Source organism: Leucopleurus acutus, assembly GCF_964270905.1.
Source record: "Leucopleurus acutus genome assembly, chromosome: 9".
Taxonomy (NCBI): domain Eukaryota; kingdom Metazoa; phylum Chordata; class Mammalia; order Artiodactyla; family Delphinidae; genus Leucopleurus; species Leucopleurus acutus.
In genome coordinates this window covers 64,063,516-64,086,117 of record NC_139144.1, presented here as the reverse complement: position 1 = coordinate 64,086,117, position 22,602 = coordinate 64,063,516, and the positions used below count along the sequence as shown (strand labels likewise).

At 38.7% G+C, this 22,602-nt stretch overlaps 1 protein-coding gene across 1 annotated transcript in view; it reads right to left on the bottom strand.

The window, feature by feature from the left end:
- Positions 1-22,602, bottom strand: part of ITPRID1 (ITPR interacting domain containing 1) — a gene marked incomplete at its 3' end in the record, with an annotated part of 69,473 nt that overhangs the window by 10,076 nt on the left and 36,795 nt on the right. Inside the window, 1 exon segment of the mRNA XM_082846832.1 lies at positions 79-181. Within this exon segment, the coding sequence (XP_082702958.1) occupies positions 79-181 (103 nt within the window).

The window sequence follows — 22,602 nt, the reverse complement described above, 5'->3', positions numbered from 1 at the left end:
TGCTGGAGTTGTGCAGAACAAAAGAAATGGTTCAACCTTAGGCTGTTTGGGGTTCCCATCTTCCCTGAGCTACTCTACCTTTTTGCCAAGTTCTTCTCTCTTCCATTCTCCAAGGGCAGAAAATTCTGTGACAGCTCCGTGGTGAACTTACATCTCAGGGGAAAATTATCTTCGAATTGGACTGGACATTACAGATTATGCCAACTCGAATGCCTTTAGGAGCTGGGCAGGTCGCATAGATATGTGAAGCAGCAAGATTCAAGACGATAGGGAGCCGTGTGAATAGTTTGGACTCCAGAGTGTGTGTTCCCCCAAAGGCATTTTAAAAAATTCATTTGTAGGGCTTCCCTGGTGGCGCAGTGGTTCAGAGTCTGTCTGCCGATGCAGGGGACACGGCGGGTTCGTGCCCTGGTCAGGGAAGATCCCACATGCCGCGGAGAGGCTGGGCCCGTGAGCCATGGCCGCTGAGCCTGCGCGTCCGGAGCCTGTGCTCCGCAACGGGAGAGGCCACAGCAGTGAGAGGCCCGCGTACCGCAAAAAAAAAAAAAGAAAAAAAAAGAAAATTCATTTGTAGAACAAATAAAACCTCTCTATGGGCCAGTCAGTCCCCCATGTTGGAAGCCTGCATGGTGCATCCTACCATCCAGTGCAGGAGTACCTTCTAGAACATTCCTTATAGATGGTCATCTAGCTGGTGTTTGCCCCCTTGTGGTGACACAGACCTACTCTTGTGTACTCAGAGGGTATCATACCTTTTAGAAAATGCCTTTTCATATTGAGCCAAATCTACTTCAGTACTTTCCATCTGTTGCTCATACTTCACTCTGTGGAGTAATACTGGGTGGGTCTAACCCATTTTCCCCTGGACAGCTCTCTTGTACTCTCCAGGCCTTTTCTCCTCACCTTAAATCTCCCCAGATCCCCTTAAATCAGCCCTCAGAGGGCAGGGTCTCCAGGCCATTTATGTTTTATATTTTGGAATAAGCACTTACTTAATAATGTTTACTGTAAAACTGGGCGCCCAGAATTCGATTCCGTGACTGGGACATGGTCTGACCAGCATGGAGTGGAGCAGGACTGCCTTCTTCCTTCTTCTCAATATTTCTCTTCTGTACACACAGCCTAAGTTTAGTCTAGTCAGAGGCTGTGTTTGCAGTGTTGGGTTGTACTGAGATCAGTCTCTATTTTGTATTCTCACAAGATTGACCTAGCTAGCTTGGGACCAGGTTTTCATCCAGTCAGGGATGATTTTGACTTTCATTCTGAAAGCTATTTGTGTTATCTATGGCTTTGAAACACATTCTTGCTGTGGGCCAAGTCACAGTTAATATTCTGAAGAGAACAGGCCATGAGACAGAGCCAGGCAGGGTGCTCTACTGCAAACCCCCCTTCTTCCGTTGAATGCATGTTCACTGGCCCTGCAGGGCCCTGTGCTGCTCCAGAAACTCCATGGACACAGCAACAAAAGTACCTGGCCTCACACAGCTTATATATATATATATATATATATATATATATATTTTTTTTTTTTTTTTTTTTTTTTTTTTTTTTTGGTGGTACGTGGGCCTCTCACTGTTGTGGCCTCTCCCGTTGCGGAGCACAGGCTCGGGACGCGCAGGCTCAGCGGCCATGGCTCACGGGCCCAGCCTCTCCGCGGCATGTGGGATCTTCCCGGACCGGGGCACGAACCCGTGTCCCCTGCAAAGGCAGGTGGACTCTCAACCACTGCGCCACCAGGGAAGCCCAACACAGCTTACATTTTATCTTGACTGAATTCTATAACTCAAGAAAGGCTGACAATATTCGTGATTGTGGCAGGTACACCTGAAGAGATTTAATTTTTCCTTCTATGCCAGCAGGCTGGAAGCAGAGGAGTTTCTATCCCATAAAGATTTCTACATAAGGATTTGATAACTTCCATTAGCACCCTGCTGACATTTTTGTTTCAATCTCTTTCTTACAGCCTGGGAATCCTTACTTTTCCTTTTTCCTTTTTCCTCCTACTCCCCTCCCTCTCCCTCACCTCCTCCCTCTTTTGTTTTTTGTTTATTAGTCCAGGTTTAGCAATTTCTCCTTTGTTCTTTAGTCAGAATAATCTTCCTTCATCATTCCAAAAAAAAATTGCTGCTTCTCTAAAATCAGCTTCTTTTTGGCTTAATACCATTAGTTATTTTTTAGCATTATAGAAGTAATACATAGCAGTGAAAAAAATTGGAAAGTGAAAAAACATAAAAAAGAAAAGAAAAATTACGTATAATCTAACCATACAGGAAAGTTACTATAATATATATCTACTTCAATCCAGTACATTTTCTTTGTGCACATGTATATTTTATAAAATAATCATCCTAACATACACAGTATATATTCTGCTTCTTTTCACATAATATATTGTGAATTTTTCTCTATCAAAAATTCCTTATAATTTGTGTGTGTGTTCATATGTGTGTATTTGTAACCACATGAATTTCTTTTTCAGATTTTGACATAATGATTGTGATACTTGTATAAAAAAAGAAGTAGATAGGTTTCTCTTTTTTTTTCCTATGCTCTCAAGCAGTGTAGAAAGCTTAGGTAGTATCACGTCCTTAAACTTGTTTTTTTTAAGAAGATGTTGGAGGTAGGAGTTTATTAATTAATTAATTTATTTTGCTGTGTTGGGTCTTCGTTTCTGTGCGAGGGCTTTCTCTAGTTGTGGCAAGTGGGGGCCACTCTTCATCACGGTGCGCGGGCCTCTCACTATCGCGGCCTCTCTTGTTGCGGAGCACAGGCTCCAGATGCACAGGCTCAGCAACTGTGGCTCACGGGCCCAGTTGTTCCGCGCCATGTGGGATCCTCCCAGACCAGGGCTCGAACCCGTGTCCCCTGCATTAGCAGGCAGACTCTCAACCACTGTGCCACCAGGGAAGCCCATCCTTGTACTTTTTAAAGTGCTCAGCCATAAAACCACTGATCATGGTACATCTTAAAAGATGAATTTCTTTGACAACTTTTAATTTCTACAATAGTTATTGACATTTTTGGGTTCCCACTTCTTGAATTAATGGAAATACTTTCTTTTTCTTCCTTATTTTCTAATGTTGTCAGTCAAATAAATCATTTGTTTTCATTCTACAGTCTCTAAAAAGAACAAAGGCTAAGTTTCTGCCTCTTGTCATAGCTTTGGCTTGATTTCATAAATTTTTGTATGTACTTTTTTTTCTTGAATTCTACTCTATCTAATAATAATAATGTTGGAATTCCTGTTTTCTTTTTGTTTACTTTAGCATACTTTTTGGTATATTTTTGCCCATTCATTTTTCTTTTAACTTTTCTGTGAGTCTTTATTTTAAATGTTGTTAAATTATTTTAATGACTTTTGAGTCTTTTCCTTTGTTAGATCCATTTATTATATCTATAACCATTTTCATAAAATATGATCTTGGTCTTATTGTTCATAATTTTATGTTATCTACTTTTATAATTGTGATTGATGTAGTAAGCATATGGCATACTTGATGCAAATCTTCTCTCTCTCTCTCTTTTTTTTTTTTTTCACGGTACGCGGGCCTCTCCCTGATGTGGCCTCTCCCATTGTGGAGCACAGGCTCTGGACGCGCAGGCTCAGCGGCCATGGCTCACGGGCCCAGCCGCTCTGCGGCATGTGGGATCTTCCCGGACTGGGGCACGAACCTGTGTCCCCTGCATCGGCAGGCAGACTCCCAACCACTGCGCCACCAGGGAAGCCCTCTCTCTTTTTTTAAAAATAGGCATCACTAATAGTCCATGCTGGTCTTTTCTGCTGAGCTGGGATTCAGCCTCAGAATATTTATCAGTTCAACATTACTAAAGGCTAATACTAATCAATGAGAATTGGGACATAAGTTATAATCTATGTGCTATTCTTATTGTATTAATAAAGACCATAACTTCACATTTAAGCTGACCTGATTTCAAACTGCATCATAAATAGCTATCTCAGAGACTTAATCGAGGATTAAAGGAGATAATGTAAAACACTTAGCCTAGTGCCTGGCACTCAATATTTGTTAGTATCATTAGTATGATTAATTTTCAATGATTATTCTTTTGCCAGGTGGACTCTATTTTCTTAGGTTGCTTTTTTCCTCTGGTAATTCATAAGGCATATAGTGTGTTTCTAAATTTAATTAGTGGTAACTTAAAAAGTTCAAATATATTTCACACTGCGATTTTCAACATCAAGAATTATACATGTCTATTGACTGCCCAGTTAATCAGTATTTGTTGATAATTTTATTTTCTTCTGCATTCAGCTTTCTTTGATATGATCTAGGATTTTAGATCTAGAATGTTGTTGTTAAATTATTTTTTTCATGTGCCTTCTTTTTAAGAATTTTCATGACATTTGGATTCCGTCTGTATAATTTACACTTCCTTCTACTTTGCCTTGCCCGTCCTCTTAAACAGGATTTCCTCATTCGGTAGGCTGGTGTACATCTTTGAGAAAGAAAATGTGAGTGCTCTACTTCCTGAGAGTTTGCTTATCTGAAATGTTGCTTCACAATTATATGACAACTTAAAAAGGTATAAAATTCTTGAGTTGCAAAATATCTACTTTAAAATGAAACTGATGTGCTCTTATCCTCTGGTTTCTGCTGAGAGGTGAGTGTGAAAAACCTTCTCTATTGGTCTCATGGTCTGACCATATTTTAAAATATACATTGCTTCCTCTGGCATCTTTTCATACCACTTTTTTAGAAGCTGTCATGTAACACACTACCTAAACAATAGTTGAAAAGGACATTTTAGAGTAATCAGAGGGAGTGACTTATGTTTCTGTGCTCCCTCCTCCCCCCACAAGCTATGTTTCTACCCATAAGGAGAAGAGGCCAGTGTGCCTGGAGCTAAGTGGCATAAAGTAATCAGGGGATTGATCATGAAGAATCTTGGAATGAAACAAGGTAATTTTAATCAATTAAATTATTTCTGAAACAGAACATTTATATGAATCTATAAAGATTATATTGTTTCAATACACATATCTTCTTTGTCTACATAGATACTTGTTTATTAGATATTCTTGAGAAAAAAGGAAGGGGCACAGAGCCAGTTTTGAATTGTAAACCTGCATTCATCGTTCGGGAAGAATGTAATGAAAATTTTTCATTCAGAACCGGTGCTTGTCTCATATTTGAAAATAGGAGAATAGAAGTTTCCAGGGCTAAATGAACAACGTCGCCATGACCATTTGACACAATAGGTGGATTACAAATTTTGTGATACCAATTTATATGAAGCTTTTAATTTCTGTACTGATTCAACTACCATAGTTGTGAAGACCACTGGTCCAAATGTTTTTTCTCTTGCGAAGCTGTCTGGGAGCAACATTATCCTTGCTTGACTTAACCAGCTGATGGGCGGCTGATTATGCCAACTGCTCAGACAGCAAGAGGCAACAGTCCGTTTACACGGTAGCCTACTTCATCAAAAGTAACAATTTAAGTATCCAAACTGCATCTATTTTTCTTACAATTATAAGTAAAAACTGTTTATTAAAAATACAATTCTTAAAAATGTAATAATCCAGGATGAAAAAGGAAAAAAAGTTTGGAGACACCAAGCTGGAGAACTAAAATTTTCATCAAGGATCAGGCTTATGATTTTCATCTACGTACATTCTAGGGGACAGATGTAGGAGTGGTGGCTACATCGGGGGCAAAGGGGAAGCTCTCTGGGAAGCCACTTGTGTGTTGGTTAGTCTCCATTTGCCCTTCCTTACTTTCACTGCTGCTGCTCCAGTCATTTTTTGCCCTGTCTTTCCTCCACGTTTTCACTTGTGTTCAGTCAATGGGAGGAACTGGTAGAGATTGAAGGGCAGGAGAAAGAACACTGAGTACTTACTTACCACCACTTCCTTCAGGGTACTATTTGAAAATAGCTGCACTCCTTTATGGTGAGATCTCCAGGTAAAGTGTTTTCCTTCTAAAGCTTCCACTTTTACCAGGCTCCAGTAACATGGTTCTTTCCCACTGTTTTTTCAGACTTAGGAGTGGTAATGGCTTTCTGCTCTTCCTAGCCTAGGGGTGCTTCCCCACCTCTTATTGGTTCCTTGAATTCAGCCCACCTCAGTAAATAGTTCCTTTTCAAACCTCTCTTCAGTTAAACATTTTTGAATATGGTATTGCTTTTCCGAGTGAAACATCCAGGACAATCACCCAGATAACTAAAAATGCTTTGCCATGGCTAACCTAGTATTCTCATAGCATTGCATCTTTTTATTTTATTTAAAATTAAAAAAAATTATTTATATATTTATCTGGCCATACTGTGTGTGCAATCTTAGTTCCCTGACCAGATATCAAACCTGGGCCCTCGGCAGTGAGAGCACAGAGCCCTAACCACTGGGCCACCAGGGAATTCCCAGTATCTTTAAATTTTAATCCTAATTAATCTTTATTTATTTATTTTTTTAAAAAAAGGAGGTTTGTGTTTTTAGGGACCTTAACCCACTGAAGCTTGTTGGAAAGATGGACAGAGGATTGAGACCCTGCCCTCCGTATCTGTCATATTTAATCCCTTTCACCTCTTTGCCTTGCTCATTTTGATTTTTCTCTAAAGAATGTCTTTCATGTCACTCTTTGTTTTTTGCACTACCAATGTTATTTTTTACTACTTCAAAATCATTTTAAATTCTGGTAAAAATTATTTTATATATTCTCATTCATTTACTTGACAACTCTACTACTAGTTGGCTACTCTGTGCCAGGCATTGGATGAATAATGGAGAGACCTGAAAGACACAGACCAGGCTTGGAGGAACTTGTCTAGTCGACAAGGCACAGATTATGGGTAAAATAGATGGTAAAAAAAAATGCTAAAAGTGCCTTTTAATTTAATTTGATAGCAATAAAAAATACCCCCAGAAGATCTTTTCAACATATGTTTTAGAAATACATAATTTATAAGACGTGCCTCCTAAGCAATGAAATAAAATAATTTGAAAGCTGATGACTAGCCACCATCTAGAAAATAGCTTGCTATATTTATTTATTCATTTCTAGAAATATTTATCTATTGAGTGCTTACTGTGAGTTAGGCAGTGTTCTAGATTCAGGGGATACAGTGGTGAATAAGATTGTGTCTCTCCTCGGCAGAAGTTCAGTCAAATGTTCTGAGAATGAACTCTGAGGACGTTGGTAGCCCTTACAAAGAGTAAAATAGCCTTATAACAGAGTCTTTGTACACTTTAAAGACTAAGTCCTTTTATCTGCGGCTCCAGCAGCACTGGCTCCTCTTTAAAGCATGGTTTCACTGACATGTGTAAACTATTTGGATTCAAATGCTAAAAACTATTCGGAAGAGAAATCCTGAATACCTACTACAGGGGGAAAAATCAAGTGAAGATGCTGTATGCAGTTTTGTGATATTCATGATAGCAAAGGGAAGTATGATAACAAATGAGAAATATAATCATGGATCTATAAATAGTGAAATGCAAACACAAGTATATTAGAAAAACTTATTTCTACCTAGTAGCACCAGATAAGTGATGGCAACTGAAGTATGATTAATGGTGGTGCTCAGAACGAGGTTACACACCCAAACTTAAAGCATGATTGTGGTCACAAGGTGGCCTATTTCAAATTGACTTTTCAAAAGGAATTATATACCTGGCTTAATTTCAAACAAGCAATTTTAATATCTTTTGTCACACAAAGTATATTCCATTGCTTTATGTGATGTTATCATTCTTTTTTCTGGTCTTTGCTCTTACAAAAGGAAAACCAGAAGATGCACAGCAGTAACAGATTTTGAGGCTGAATTCTTTTTTTCTTAGAAGGACATGTTTTTGCCAAGTTTGCAACCCACTTGAACTTCTGTTTGTTCTTTGATTTTAGAATAAACTTGGGTTCCTTTTAACATTGGGGAAATTACAGATTTTGCCATAGATAAAGAAGTCTAACAAAGTTTACTCAAGATTTTTATCATCACCAAGTATCTGTACGTAAAGAACCTTCTTAATACAATCATTGTAGCTGAATCTGAAATATAGTGTCTTAATTTAAGGTGAAACCATTTTATTTTCAATTAAGCATTCATAAAATAACTTTGTAAAGGAAATATTTTTTCAAAGATATTCTAAGAAAAGCTTACTCTAATTTTTAACTGTTTGAAGAAGAGCTTGCTTTATTTAAAAAACTACTTGATCATTTGTTTCCCCAGCAAACATGAGTATTTGCTCTGTGCTAGGCACTGAGGTAAATTCTGGGGATTGAAAAGAAATCAGACATTATTCATGCCGTCAAAATGCTATTACCTGCTTAAATTTACCTTTACACATATCGTTTAAACAAAGAATAATTTGGGAACATGTTACACAGAGAACTGGTTAATCATAAAATAATCAGAATTGAAGATTCAGAACTGAGAGTCTTGGGTCTGGATTTGTCACTAATCATCACTGGCATTGGAACAAGTCACTAACCTCGTGGGCCTTTCTTTCCTCATATGTAAAGTAGGAGGGTTGGCCTAGAAATGGAGTCATTAAGCCTTCCATTTTATAATGACAACAATTTGATTGCCTGAAATAACCATAACCTCATGCCCACCCCTAAATGTCTGAGCATGCATATTGGCTCAACACGGTCCACCAAAGCCTACCAAGACATGGAGAGGGTAACTTGCATGTATTTATAGACAAAGAAAAGGAGGGAAGACTAAATCTATTTTTAAAAATAAATAAGTTATTATGGTTAATATATACAGATTACAGGTAACATGGGCATATTTTAGAAATGATAAGAAGATGAAGGTGAACAGGGAGTCAGAGAGGAGAGCAGAGAGGATTTCCTCTCTCAGACATACTACAAGGTGGTGAGCAATCAGGTTTCACAGAGTGAATCCTGAAAGGCTTTGTGTTACCCACTCCCTTATGACACGTGTGATAAAACATTTTATCTGCTTTGGCTTCTAATGAAATGCAATCTGCACCAGCAAGACTCATTTTGTAATAAAGTTACATCCCAATAGGTTATTTGCAGCACAGAATTTGGACAGGGCATTCCAACTGGAGCCAGAGAAATCTGGGTTTCGTCCTGAAGCCAACACTCGCCAGTTGGGTGAACCTGAGCAAGTGACTTAACTTTTATGAGTCTTGGTTTCCTCATTCACAAATTAGAAATAATTGTAGGTAAGTCTTTATACTCAACTATAATTATGGGGTACTACGTTGTAGCCAAATTAAGGAAGGGAAGTTTCTGAAATCTGCCTTTGGCCTTTCTTGACTCCCTTTTACTTTCTTGCCTCAAAGCCTTTTCTAACATCATCTCTACCTTCTCCAAGGAAAAAGGAGGACCCCACTTAGAAGTATTTTGTCTCGGAATTAGGCTATGGAACAGCGAAGAAACAAACATTTGTGAAACTTGGGTACAAAGAGTTGGCAAGACCCAGATGCCTCTAGCAGTGTTGTGTATCAGAAGCAAAGGGCACGGGAGGGATCCCCCAAAGAATAATGTAAACTTGCCTTCTTTCCATTTCCCCATAAACAGCCCTATTATTTGTTATGGGATACTGGTCATACTGGGGAGAGGGGCAAATTGGGTGGTGATTGGAGAGATACACATAAAACAGAAAAGTTCTTACGTTTGAGGAAATGGTTACACCTTTGGTCTGGATACAGACTTCAGAGTCCTTGCTTCCATAACACTAACGGGTACCAAAAAGGCATATGAGTCCTAAGGGTCTGCGAGCCAGATGTCTTCTGTCTTCTCCAGGCTTCCTTAGAATCCCAGGGAGGCCACAAGTACCAGGAACTGTCAGAAGAGCGTGTACAATTTCTCTAACAACAGTCAATATGGTGTTTCTGAAATTATTTCCCCACCATTTCCCTTGCTACAAATAGAAAAGGAACTTTATTTTCTTTACCTACAGTGATTTGTGCTAGAAATAAATTTAAGCACCTTTCTTCTGAAGTTAAATATTCTTTTCTGAAATTCAAATACTTTATCTTCGCTTTGTCAACCAAGTTTACTGAATTTATTTTAGGTCCCTAAAGTACTGTGGGAGCAGGAATAGGGCACAAACATAAACCAGAAAATTACAAGAGAATATGGTGATTGTTTTCCTTAGAAGATGGGACATTGAATTATTTGTAAGGTAAGGGACTTGTCTAAAGAGTGACTGTTAATGGAGTCCAATCAGAATATGTTTCCTCTGAAATAAGTTTGTCTAAACTCTGTTCTTTCCACTTACAGTGAAGTTTTCTTCACAAAAAGCAAAACGATTTTGATTTTATACTGATACACATTTTCTTTTAAGTAAACTGTTGGAGATATTTGGTTATATCTCAATGCCCCCTCTTGTGTAACTTAGAAATGCTTAATATTGCATGGAGGTATGATACCTTGGCACTCTGAAACTTAAGGCTAATTTTATTATAGGTTATCAATGAAATACTTGCTATTGAGAAACTCCTTTATGTAAATCATCCTCTCTGCACGGGTCTATCACTTTTTAATTGTTGGTGTTGTCTCCATTCTAATTAGAGCAGTGCTTCAAATCTACTGAGGTTATAGGATTACTAATAGGATTTTCCCTTCTCTAGGTTTTTCTTCCTGAAGGATGCCAAGTGCTTTAAAAATTGAATAAGTTGATAGACAAATTATACTGGGATGAGCACACCTACCAAGGATGTGCAACCATCTCCAGGGTAGCTCCCTGTAGCTGTTTACTACCTGTTTACTAGTAGCTGTTTACTACAGTGGTGCCTAGGAGCAGTTGATTAAAAAGGAAAGAAGAATGCCACTTGGAACATAAGCAACAGGGGGTTTGAGGGAGAGCAAATATAATTATCTAGATTGGAATGTGACCAGGACAACCACACCATATATGCAAACTACTAAGCTTAAAATAATTCCTTTTATTGATGGAGTAATCAGATTTGGAAAGGCAAAAAGTAGGCAGGAGAGGTCTGGGAGTCCGACAGTTGTTTGAAAGACAAGCTAGTGTTTTTACACTGCCAACGTATGCATTTTAGAAACATTTTTGGTCTTGTGTTTTTTGTCTTATTCACTTGTACTAATCCTCACGCTGTTTCTTGCTTTGGGCACAGAGGAAATCAGAAAAAAGTCCATTGAAAACTACTCTCCCAGCTATCTAGGGAATCTACTATGTGATTTAAGGCACTAGCTATTTTCAAAGCTAAAATAACAGATAGTGCCTGTGGAATCAGAGAAGATGAAAAATTGGACCTTTGTCAGTGTGTGGAAGGGGTATGTTAAAACGTGTATTACCTCCTTCAGTTCCTAGACCCACTCCACATTCCCCTGCTGTTTTTCCTTGGAACACTTCCTAATAAATCACTTTAACATGAAACTTTTACCAAGGACTGTTTCTGGGGAACACAGTCTAAGATAAATGGTAGGGATGATTCATAAGTGAACTCTCGAACATAATGTTAAAGAAATCTAGTTATTGAAAGTCCAATATATGTAAATATTCATCACATGCCCTGAAGGGCTTATCATAAATAGAATAAATGAAAAAGAAGTAAATTAACAATAATTTACATTTTAAAAAACCAAGAAAGAGCCACAATTGAAAACCATGATCGATTCAAGGTGATGTTACTAATATGTTGATAACAAACCATAATTCTTGAAAATTCCAAAAATTTACATGGTTGTATGTACAGTAGGCATCTTATAACGTTGTCACAGCATTGTGTAGCATCCAGGCCTCTTTATAGAAAACTGAATTAGAATTCTCAGTAAACTCGAATGTACCACTTGTATGAGCCCTTAATTAGTCACTTAGTATGTTACTAGTAATAGTCTGGATCATATCTGAAAATGAAAGTCTGTGTAATTACACATACTTTCCTTTTAAGAATCAAAGAAAAGACTTCCATTTTTTAAATCAGTTAATGTCTCATTTTTCTTAAGAGAGTACTAAGGACTATCTATTGATAATCACTTATCATGTCTTCATATCTTTCCATAGAAATGACAGAAGAGGGTTTACAAATGACTTTCAAGATGAATCCACAGTAATAACTACAGTGCTAATAGCCACTATTTATTGCTCACCACTACTGTTTGTGATATTCTGTACACATTGTTTCTGATCCTTACAACTGCCCAGTTGGGTAGATTTCATCAGGCCCATCATAAAAATGGAAACATTGGGGTTTGCAGGCCTCAAATAACTTACCATAGGTCACACAAAGAACGTGACCTGACCTTATGTTCATGCTTTTTCCATTAAAGCACACATATCAAATCTTTGGTATTTCACCAGTCAGTCCTGTATCCATGTCCAAAGAAGGAAGGAGAAAATATTGGCATTTATTTTCTAAGGGCTAAATTCTGGATTATGGTGATTTCTAGAGTTTTGCTAATCAATATATACTTTCCAGAAGCCACTCTTATGCTCCTTAAGGAAATTAATATAAAATCAAGCTGAACTAAGTAACATTCTCAAGCTTACAGCTTAGAGTTTAAAAAGAAATAGCTGTTTAGTCTCTTGGCTGATGGTGATACAAAACGTCAGCAGTGGACCCGAAGTGAGGTCCAGTGTTTATTCCTGCCATTCTACTTCAGGGAATAAGAAACGACATTCCAGGGTTCCTTGTGATTTGAAAGTATAAATGGAATTTCTGAGTCAGGAGTTTTCTCAGTGGTTGTTTCTGAAATAGGTTTCAAAAAAGACGAGCAATGAATATTCTAAAATCAGATGACAAGGGTGTCCAATCCCTTCTCCTCAGAGAATCTTTCCTACCCATCTAACCAAATATAACTCCCTGTGCCAGGACATTCTATACTCCATTGCTCCATTTTATTTTTTCATAACCTTTAAAAACATCTAAGATCACCTTATTAGTTAATTAATTAATTATATAAATGTATATTTATTGAACACCCATTATGTATCAGGATCTGGGTATGTCCTAAGGAACTGGGCATACAGTATTGTACAAAACAGAGAAAATAACTCTATTCATGAGATGTGTACACCTATTAATTGTATGTCATCTCTTCCTTTCGTGGAGACTTTGTTATTTTTAGCTCTGGACACATAATAGGTACTCAATAAATATTTGTTAAATTACTAGAAAAAGTATAAACCTGCAAACTTGCATGCAGTTATTTTTTAAAATAAGCTATTGAGCTAAAGTTGAGTCTCTCTTCCCTTCCATACCCTGCTCCCCACCAAAAACAAAGATAACTAGCCCTGCTCTTCTCTTATAAAGCATAATTTTATTGGAAATGTTTATGAACTGACCTCTCCATCCCCCTTACTTTAGATGCTTAAGAAAATATTGGAGGTTATGTAGGTATTTTAAGCATTGGATGGTTTGGACTAAATAACAATCTGAAAGTCCATGGTACCTGGAGTCGAGGACACTGGATGGTTATAACGAAGAGGTCTCTAAATTTTAATACAGATGACCTGAATTCAACTTCCAACCTTGGTGCATACTAATTGGTTGTTTTGTGGCAAATCACTTAACTCCTCTGAGCCAAAGTTTAGCATCTGAAAAATGGGGATAAGCCTGACTGCTTAAACTACTATACTGGTGACTGTAAGGAAAAAACTTATGAGCTAGAAAAATATGAAGCTTTTATTAATGGCAAGAATAACACAAATGTAACTTAATGTCATAAGAAGCCATCTCTCAAATTCAGGAAGGTTGAGAATGCTGTCTGGTATACAACATAAATATAAACATAACCACTGAATCTAGCTTTACATGGAAACAAAACAGACTGCTGATCATATGGGGATTTAAAAGAAGGATGGCCTTAACCAAGAATATCTTTGCTTCTGGTGTGTCTTACTACCTGATATTCTACTAGTAGAAATGTTTCAATCCATTGTTACTGAATAATAAAACAAATGTAGACTCTGGACTAAAATGGTGGAATGAACACATATAATTTTTTTCTTTGCAAATATCTTGCTAAAACTGTAGTGAAGAAATTTGTTCATATAGTAGCATCTTGGACATGGAATTGTTAAACCATCTTTGAGAAATGTACACCAGGATTTGTTCATTAGCTTGGCAGCAGAGGGGCAGAAGGAAGTATAAAAGGGAGGGAAGTATGTGGAAGTGTTCCTATTTATAAATATATATATATATATATATATTTTTTTTTAAATGTTGAGCCTTCTTTTAATTTATTTATTTTTATTTTTGCTGTGTTGGTTCTTCGTTTCTGTGCGAGGGTTTTCTCTAGTTGTGGCAAGCAGGAGCCACTCTTCATGGTGGTGCGCGGGCCTCTCACTGTCGCGGCCTCTCTTGTTGCCGAGCGCAGGCTCGGTAGTTGTGGCTCACGGGCCTAGTTGCTCTGCACCATGTGGGATCCTCCCAGACCAGGGCTCGAACCCGTGTCCCCTGCATTAGCAGGCAGATTCTCAACCACTGCGCCACCAGGGAAGCCCCCTATTTATATTTTGATGATAACCATTGATGTGTGTGCATCTCTTAGCTGTACTATAGGAATATATTGTTAAGTAATTCAAGGGAAACATACCTCCTTGCTAATACTTTAATAGTTTAGATCAGATAATGAATCCTCTTTAAAAAAAAAAGAAATTTGTTTTATTACAAAGACATAAAAGGAGAGAAGTACTTCTGGAATAATGGAAAAATAGCCTGCCAAACCCCATTTCTACATAAAAGCAACAAGAACACTGGCAAAAATGGTCAATATTAACTTTTTCAGAACTCTAGAAATTAACTCAAGGCTTGCAACAACCTAAGGAGCATTTATTCAAGGAAAAAAAAAAAGCTGGATATAAATAAGAAGAGTGAACTCTGTGGCATTTTAACTTACCCTAATCCCATCATCCTTTCCCCAGCTCTGCATGAGCCTTGAAAACCAGCAGCCTTGGAACAACAGTAGCTGTGAAAATCAGAAGACTTAGCAGTGAGTGGTAGAAGCAGAAAAAGGGTGAACCTCCCAGAAAAGCCCATCCCTGGAGAACTGTCACTAGTTGACCTGGCTGGCAGCTCTCTGACAAAACCCCATTCACTAAGCCTGTCTTTATTTGATTTGACTCACAGGTCCTTAAGTGAGGAGAGCCACATCTTCAGGGCATTTGTCAAAAACAACCAAAGATAATTGTTTAACATTGCAGCTACCTGAGATGGCGATACCACTTGGGGCAAACATGAAGCTGACTAATGCCCACAGAAGACTTTGAAAAGCTCCAATATATTCCTGTGGATCTAGAAGGTTGTACACATGTGCAAGGTTGTGTGCATGACAGGAAAGATCTGAGGAGACCCCAATCTTTCACCTCGGGCTGACCTTGAGGCTCTGAACAAGGAGGAAGTGAAGACTAGGCTGAGTTGTATATAGTTGGAGCACTGAAGCTGTGCTCCAACATATGCACAGAAACCATCAGCAGTGCGTGGGAGATTTATTTGTTCAAGGCACTTAAAAAAAAAAAATCTGCCCAATCATTAACTGACCACTAAGCTATCTGAGTAGAGACTTCAGTGACTGCACATGACAAAGAAGACAGACTTCACAGAATTAATCCAGGGAAGTCACTTTAAAACCAACCAACCAGAAACAACAACAAACTATCATAACAATAAACCATAGGGAAACTCAATAAGATTAACAGTTAACTTCCCATCAGAGACCATGAAGACCAGAGGCTGTGGGATGACATTGCAAAGCACTGAAAGAGAAAAGAATGCCAACCGAGAAATTCTATATTCAGCAAAACTGTCCTTCAAAAATAAAAGACAGTTTAAGACATTCCCAGATAAACAAAATTGAGAGAATTTATCACTAGCAGACCTGCCCAATGAAAAAAACTAATGGAAGTCCTTCAAGTTGAAGTGAAAAAACACTAGAGGGTTGGTGATGCTAAGATATCCTAAAGTGACAACTGTGCATCAGGCATTAAGCACCACCATCTTGTTGATTAGAAAGGCACACTAAGAACAGAGTTTTGTTTTCTGATTATATATCTTTTTAATCTAATGAAATCACTGGGGGATGTTTTCTGAAAAAAAAAAAGGGGTACCCAAAGAAATAAATGAGTTCTAGGAAAAGGATAATCCAACCCAAAAAGATGTAGGAAAAAGAAGGTGAAGGAAAATCCCTGAGGATGACAGTTTCATAGCAGGCTTAGAAATCATTCTATCTAGAGAAAAAAAAAGGATGGAAATTACCATAAGAGTAGATGCCAAGAGTAAATTTAAATGATTAGATTTGTTAGTTTACCTGGCGTAAAAATTTATTTTATGAAAAAATATATTGAGAAGGTATTGGAAAGTGTAGGAAGAGCTGGTAAGGTACATAAAAGAAAATAAACAAAAATGCCTTGCCCAAAATATCTTGGTCCATTCTTCTATTCAATATCTCCATGTAAACTTTCAATTTCTCTGATAAAATCCCAGTTGATATATTATTTGATACTAATGCTTGAAAATAATAGTCTGATGGGCATAAATTTTTTTATTCTTCTAAATTCAAAGCTTTTTATCATTAACAAGTCAACAGAAGTCCATACTACTGCACTACATTATCTTTGCAAAAATTCATTTAAGTGACATTGATTTTATTTAAGCCTTTAGAGCCTGGCCATCATAAGTTTCTCCATCTCTCTCTTTCTCTATCATATCATTGCTCTATGAAAACATTTAGATAGGGGCTTGATTTTTGCCTTTTTATCAAAGGCAGGGATACAGCTCCTGAGAAATCTTTGTTGTCTCATTCATCCATTGAAGAAATACTTTCTGAGCTTCGAATAGGTGTCAGATCTCCCACTAGATTACCAAGGTATGCATGTCAGTGTCTTTGGACTGCTAGGAAATCACAATTTATTCACGTTATCATTAACAAAGAGCAAATACTGGTTTTTGAAATAGTCATATTTTTCAGGAGGCAAGAATTTATACTAATAATATTGCCTATTAATACAATAGGAACAATAATGATAGAAACAGAACTTTGAATTTCCCTGTAGACTGCATATTTTTAAAAGAAAGTCATTTAATGAAAATAGAATATTTACAAGTTCATATCATGTTATAGTTTATTAAATAAATTTTAAATCCTATTGGTTAGTGCATCAGACCATGACCAAGGTGAAACCTGTGCAATTGCCATGCAAGTGGGCAAACTGCACCTGCTGAAGGAAACAGACCATGTCAGATATCATCCTTGAAGTCTGTGTGGGCACCAGAAGCAGACTACAGTTGGCAGCAGAAGAAACCAATCAAATTCTCAGCTGCTCTAGCTCTGAGCCACTCTCTAACCTCTCTTTCCAGGGAGAAGAACCAGCCTCACCTCTGGTTTCAACTTTCCCAGGGAAGACTAAGAGGGGGAAATGCCAACTCTCTTTCCAAAGTGAGGAGAACAGCCAGAATAAGATCAGATATGTAAGGAAAAGCCCTAATACTCAAAGCCTCTTCTAGTACCAGTTTCCTTCTCATTTGCTCAAACTTTTCTAGAGCCTTGTGCTTACCATACAGGATAATGTTTGCTACACAAGACAAGTACTGGGATCTTTCTTCCAACAGATTCCTGAAAAGAAGGTGGGAAGCTATGATTTTCCCCTTGCACTCTCCTAAGCCATCGATCTTCACATCGATTTCATACTGCCTGGGACTTTTGGCAAAACACAAACTCCCTTATGAATGGCCTAGTTTCTTGATGCAATATTCACCTTGAATGGTTTTATACTAGCACTTGGCCAGTAATTAAAGGAACCTAGAAAGGAGTGGGGGAAAAGTGGTGGGGCTGAGCTGGGCAAGAATAGGGGATAAACCGTATGATTAAAAACATCTGAAACATGTCCTGTCCTCTTTACCTTCCCTTTCTTCCTCTTTTTTTTTCTTTTTTTGCCTAACGCTGGCCTCTCACTGTTGTGGCCTCTCCCGTTGCGGAGCACAGGCTCCGGACGCGCAGGCTCAGCGGCCATGGCTCACGGGCCCAGCCACTCCGTGGCATGTGGGATCTTCCCGGACCGGGGCACGAACCTGTGTCCCCTGCATCGGCAGGCGGACTCTCAACCACTGCACCACCAGGGAAACCCCCTTTCTTCTTCTTTGGTGGCTTCTATCAACCACCCTTGGCCACACCCTTCATTCCTTTCATAATCACCTCTCCAGGCTCAAAAAAGGGCCTGTGAGAGACCGATTTTCTAATCCTCTTCCAAAACAACCTGTTAGGCTAAAACAAAATAAAGAATTCCTGGTTTCATATCTGATATAAGCTATCCTCTGAACAAACCCTGAAACACATCTCGTTAAACAAAAAGTTAATTTTTCTAAGGGGCATAGAAGAGCATGCTCTTGTTCATTTTCATCTAGCATAGCTCTGTGGGGATTTATATAATAATAATAATAACTGTTATTATTAAGCCTGAATTTAAATAAACTGAACCCCTAGTTAAATCATAAACTTTGGTTTGCTCCCCCTTTTTTGGTGTGGTTTATTTCAACCATATTAATATACTTTGATTTTAATATTCCCTTAGAAGTACAACAGTGTTTTCTCTGTTGAATTATAAATCTAATTCTACCTACATTTTAACATTAGGGTGGTATCTTGACTATTCTAACATAACATTAAAATTTTTGTTAGGGAAATAGAGAATAAATGTTTTTGCATCAGACAGATCTGTGAATCCTAGCTCAGTCACTCAATAGCTGGGTTACCTGGATCCAATTATTTATCCTCTCTCAGCCTCAGTTTCCTCTTCTGTAAAATGGGGGTAAAATCCACTAATTCCTGTGGTTGTTTTAAGGATGAGTTAAGAATGTAAAGCGCTGTGTGTGATGCCTGGCCTATAGAATACTCAGTACAGGTTTATCCCCATTCTTTAAGCCCATTTTCCATGCTAAGTGCTCCACGGATGTGATGCCAACCCCTAATCAAGACATGGCTACAAAGACGTATGCAAAGAATCCGTAAAAGAAATACCAATTTAGTTAGAGACATATGTTTTGCACCAGCTAATTATAATTCAAGGCAAACTGTGTTCAGGCCTATAGTAAACGCATATCAAAATTTATGGGAGCACTGAAGAAGGGGTACTCCAGGGAAGAGGGTTGTTGGAGAAGATGATAGAAGAGGCAATAGCTGAACTGAGACCTTGAGGATGGATGACTTTTGGCATGTAGAAAAAGAAATTGGAAGTGGATTCCATGAAAAGGCAGCAAGGCAACTACAAAGATGTAAAAGTGGGAAGTGCTGAGGGATGCAAAGCAACCCAAATACATGCAATTTGGGCTGTGGGAAAGGAAGTGAGACTGTCAGGATGTACTGAGGCCAGAATGGGAAAGACCTTGAATTCAATCCTAAGGATATATCCAAGTATAGACAATTAGGAGAAATGAAATTCAAAAAACAATCATGAACGAACAGTAGAGCATTCTTATGGAAGTAAAAGCTCCCAAACAAGTGTAGGGTTGTAGCTATAGAACTTAGCATCAAGCAACTGCCCCTTTTATTCGATAGTGGATAATCCCAGCCTTCATGCTAATGGAACATACTCAGTCAATTAAGAAAAGTACTGATTGCCGGCTGCAAAACATCCCCATGGTGCCAAAATGTCTGTGGAGTGGGTGGGGAGGGGGAGGGAAGGTGTGATAATTAAAAGAATTGTTACTTGCAATGTCACAGGAGCCAATGTGTTAACTCTGCATGCTGGAAGCTAGACTGCTCCCAGCTGCCACAGGGAGGGAGGATGTGGTTTGATCCCTGGCACCACTCCTTGGGACAAGATGAATCACAAATGTGTTAATAGTGAGGTTCCATGTCATAATGTGCCAGATGGAGGTGGTTACATCTCTGATTGATTGCCTCCTGGCCAAGACAGGGGTTTTCCAGAAGGCGAACGTCTCCAAATTGGTGTTGGAGCTCTAGGGATCAGCAGGTCTTTATTTTGGTCAACGTGGACCTGACATTCTTGACTTTATGAAGTGTGGCTTCCCCAAGACACAGGCAGCCAGAAACAGCACGTGGATGAGGAAAGATGTGATGAGGGTGTGATATATGGAAGAAAGTTTTGCGCTGGACTAAGCGTGGCTGTTAGTGAATCTATGTATGCACTGGAAATAAGGGGGCGGCGTGGGGGTGAGGAGATGCACTAGACACCCCGCCTGTGAACGAATTAAATAACTAGAGAGAGGAAAGGAAAGAAAAAGAAGAGAAAGAACAGGGAGGAAATGCTTCCCAGCCCCAGACACCAAATCCCCACAGCAGCTGAACCCGGATGCCAGGCTGAGGCCACCAGGCAGAACTACAGAGCAGAGTAATGCTGGGTGACCTTCCCGCCTGTTCCGTTCCTTTCCATTCACCCCAACTATAACCACCCAGCCCTTTGTTGTTGTTGATTTTTCTCCCCAACGCAAGCTTCCGACTATAAACAGCCAACTACAAGGGCAATAACTGTGGCATCCTACTGGGAGCTAACGCAGCCTCTCGTGCAGGCGCTGGGTCCTAATACAGGACAGTGAATAAAGCTTCATTACAGAACAATGGAGTTAGCTGCCAGGGCCTACAGATTTGAATAAACAACAAATAAGCAACATCTGCTCCAGCATATGTGTATGGTAAAAAAAAAAGTCACAAAATAAAAGAATTTGTAAATGCCAAAAGCAACATGAAACTGGCAGTGCTACTGTAGAGTGAATTTTTAATTGCACATGCAAAGAGGCAGGCTGTGGGTATTAGTCTCACATATGTCTTGTTGCTGCCAACCTGGGAGTATAGATGAATTTAATTAAATAAGGATTATCCCTTCTCCCCAGTACAATTACTTATTTATAACAATGATAAAATTGCCTAATAAAAATTGTAATATTTCAAAAACAAGCCTAGAAAACACCCTGCTTTCTGTAAGTCGTTCAGGGCTGTTTGAGTTGGAGTGTGTCTTTTAAAATGAAGTCTTTGCCTACTGCCAACGAAGAAAACAACGAACAGTAACCCTTATCATAAAGCCCATTGCAGTTAAACAGCCAGAGATGGTATTATGGAGAAATATAAAGAAGACGCAGAGCAGCATGGGAATTGGCTTTCGTGGGGTGTGCAGAAAATTAAGCAATTGGACTCAAATTGAGGCCAGGCGACTGAGACAAGGGACAGAGCCACTGAGACTTGTGCTCCACCAGTGTACTGGTCCTAATCTGTCTTGTGAACAGGCAGTCTCAAGTGATCAGTTCCCCTCATTCTGGCTATCCTTTTCCCTGTGCACTAATTCCCCCCAAACAAGTAACACTACCTAGGCCGAGCAAACAACCAAAGAGGTGGGCACTTCTGCTCCTCTTCTCATTGCCAATGGAGTCCATTTTTACCTTCAAGTTAGCAAATCACACCATCGGGGAGGTCAGTGGTAATAATCCAGGTATGAAGCCATAAACACCAAAGTAGATTCATGTGTAGGAGGTTATTATAGAAATCAGTATCTTCTGAGTCTCATGATCTAAGTTTGTTTTATATTTGAGCAATGTTGTTGTTTCAATAGACTTTCTGCACTAGGGTTTAAGGTAAGCGCTAAGAGCTCGTCACCACAGGGATTCTGTCAGTGCCAATTTAGAAGGCAACCAGAAACAAAAGACAGTCAGGGGCTCTGAGATGTGTGGCCATGGGCAACCACACAATCTCTATACATCAGTTTCCTCATCTGTGCACTGGGAATGATAATCATAGAATCCACCTCCAAGGGAGGATTCAATGAATTAATAGATGGAAAGTGTCTGGAAGTGTGCCTGACACAGAGTGAGCACTCAGATGTTGCCAGGAAGTTAAAATGATGCTTTATCAAGGCACTTAAATCTGTACTTGGCTCTTTCCGGGATGTTAGCAGCTTTCAATTCATCTTTTGCTTTTTCCCCTTGACCCTTATCACAATTGTACATTAATAATTAATTAGTTTCTCCTAAATCTTGTAAGCTCCATGAGACTAGGCTCTGTTTGGCTTCCATCTGTAACCCCAGCACCTAGAACAGGTTCTTGTATGTATAAGTGCTCATTGAATATTTGTTGAATGAATTAATTCAGTATGGAAGGAGGACAAGATCCTGGCTTGAATTTTGGTCCTTCCCTTGGCCAGCTGTGTACACTTAGTCAAGTTAATTTATTGATGTCTTATCTCTAAAGAGGAAAGAATAGTGTGATCATTACATTAAGTAATATAATTAAAATTGCTTGGGACACTACAGATCTGTGTATTGATGTAAATTGTTAATTGACAAGGAAATGCTCCTTCATAATAATTGTAATTGATTGGAGTATAAAGTTCAGCAACAGATTTCACACATATTCTGATAAACCAGATTTCTGAGAGATGTTGCTGAAATGTGTATAAAAGTGAAGTAAATTGTCTACATTACTTAGTACTAAATGCAACATGAATAAAATGAAGGAGCAATTCACAGATTTGAAAGGTATGTACAAATTGGATAAATTCCTAATTTACATATATTGAAATCTATGACAGTAAAACCATTAAAAAAAAACATGCACTACATTTTAAGCTAGTCATTATACTCCGCCCGTAATGCACTGTTGCAACATTAAATCACTACTGATGAATTAGAATTGGGAACTCTTTTGGTTAAGACAAGAGAAGCCCAGCAGGCGACATGACCAATGTGGGGAGGCAACATGT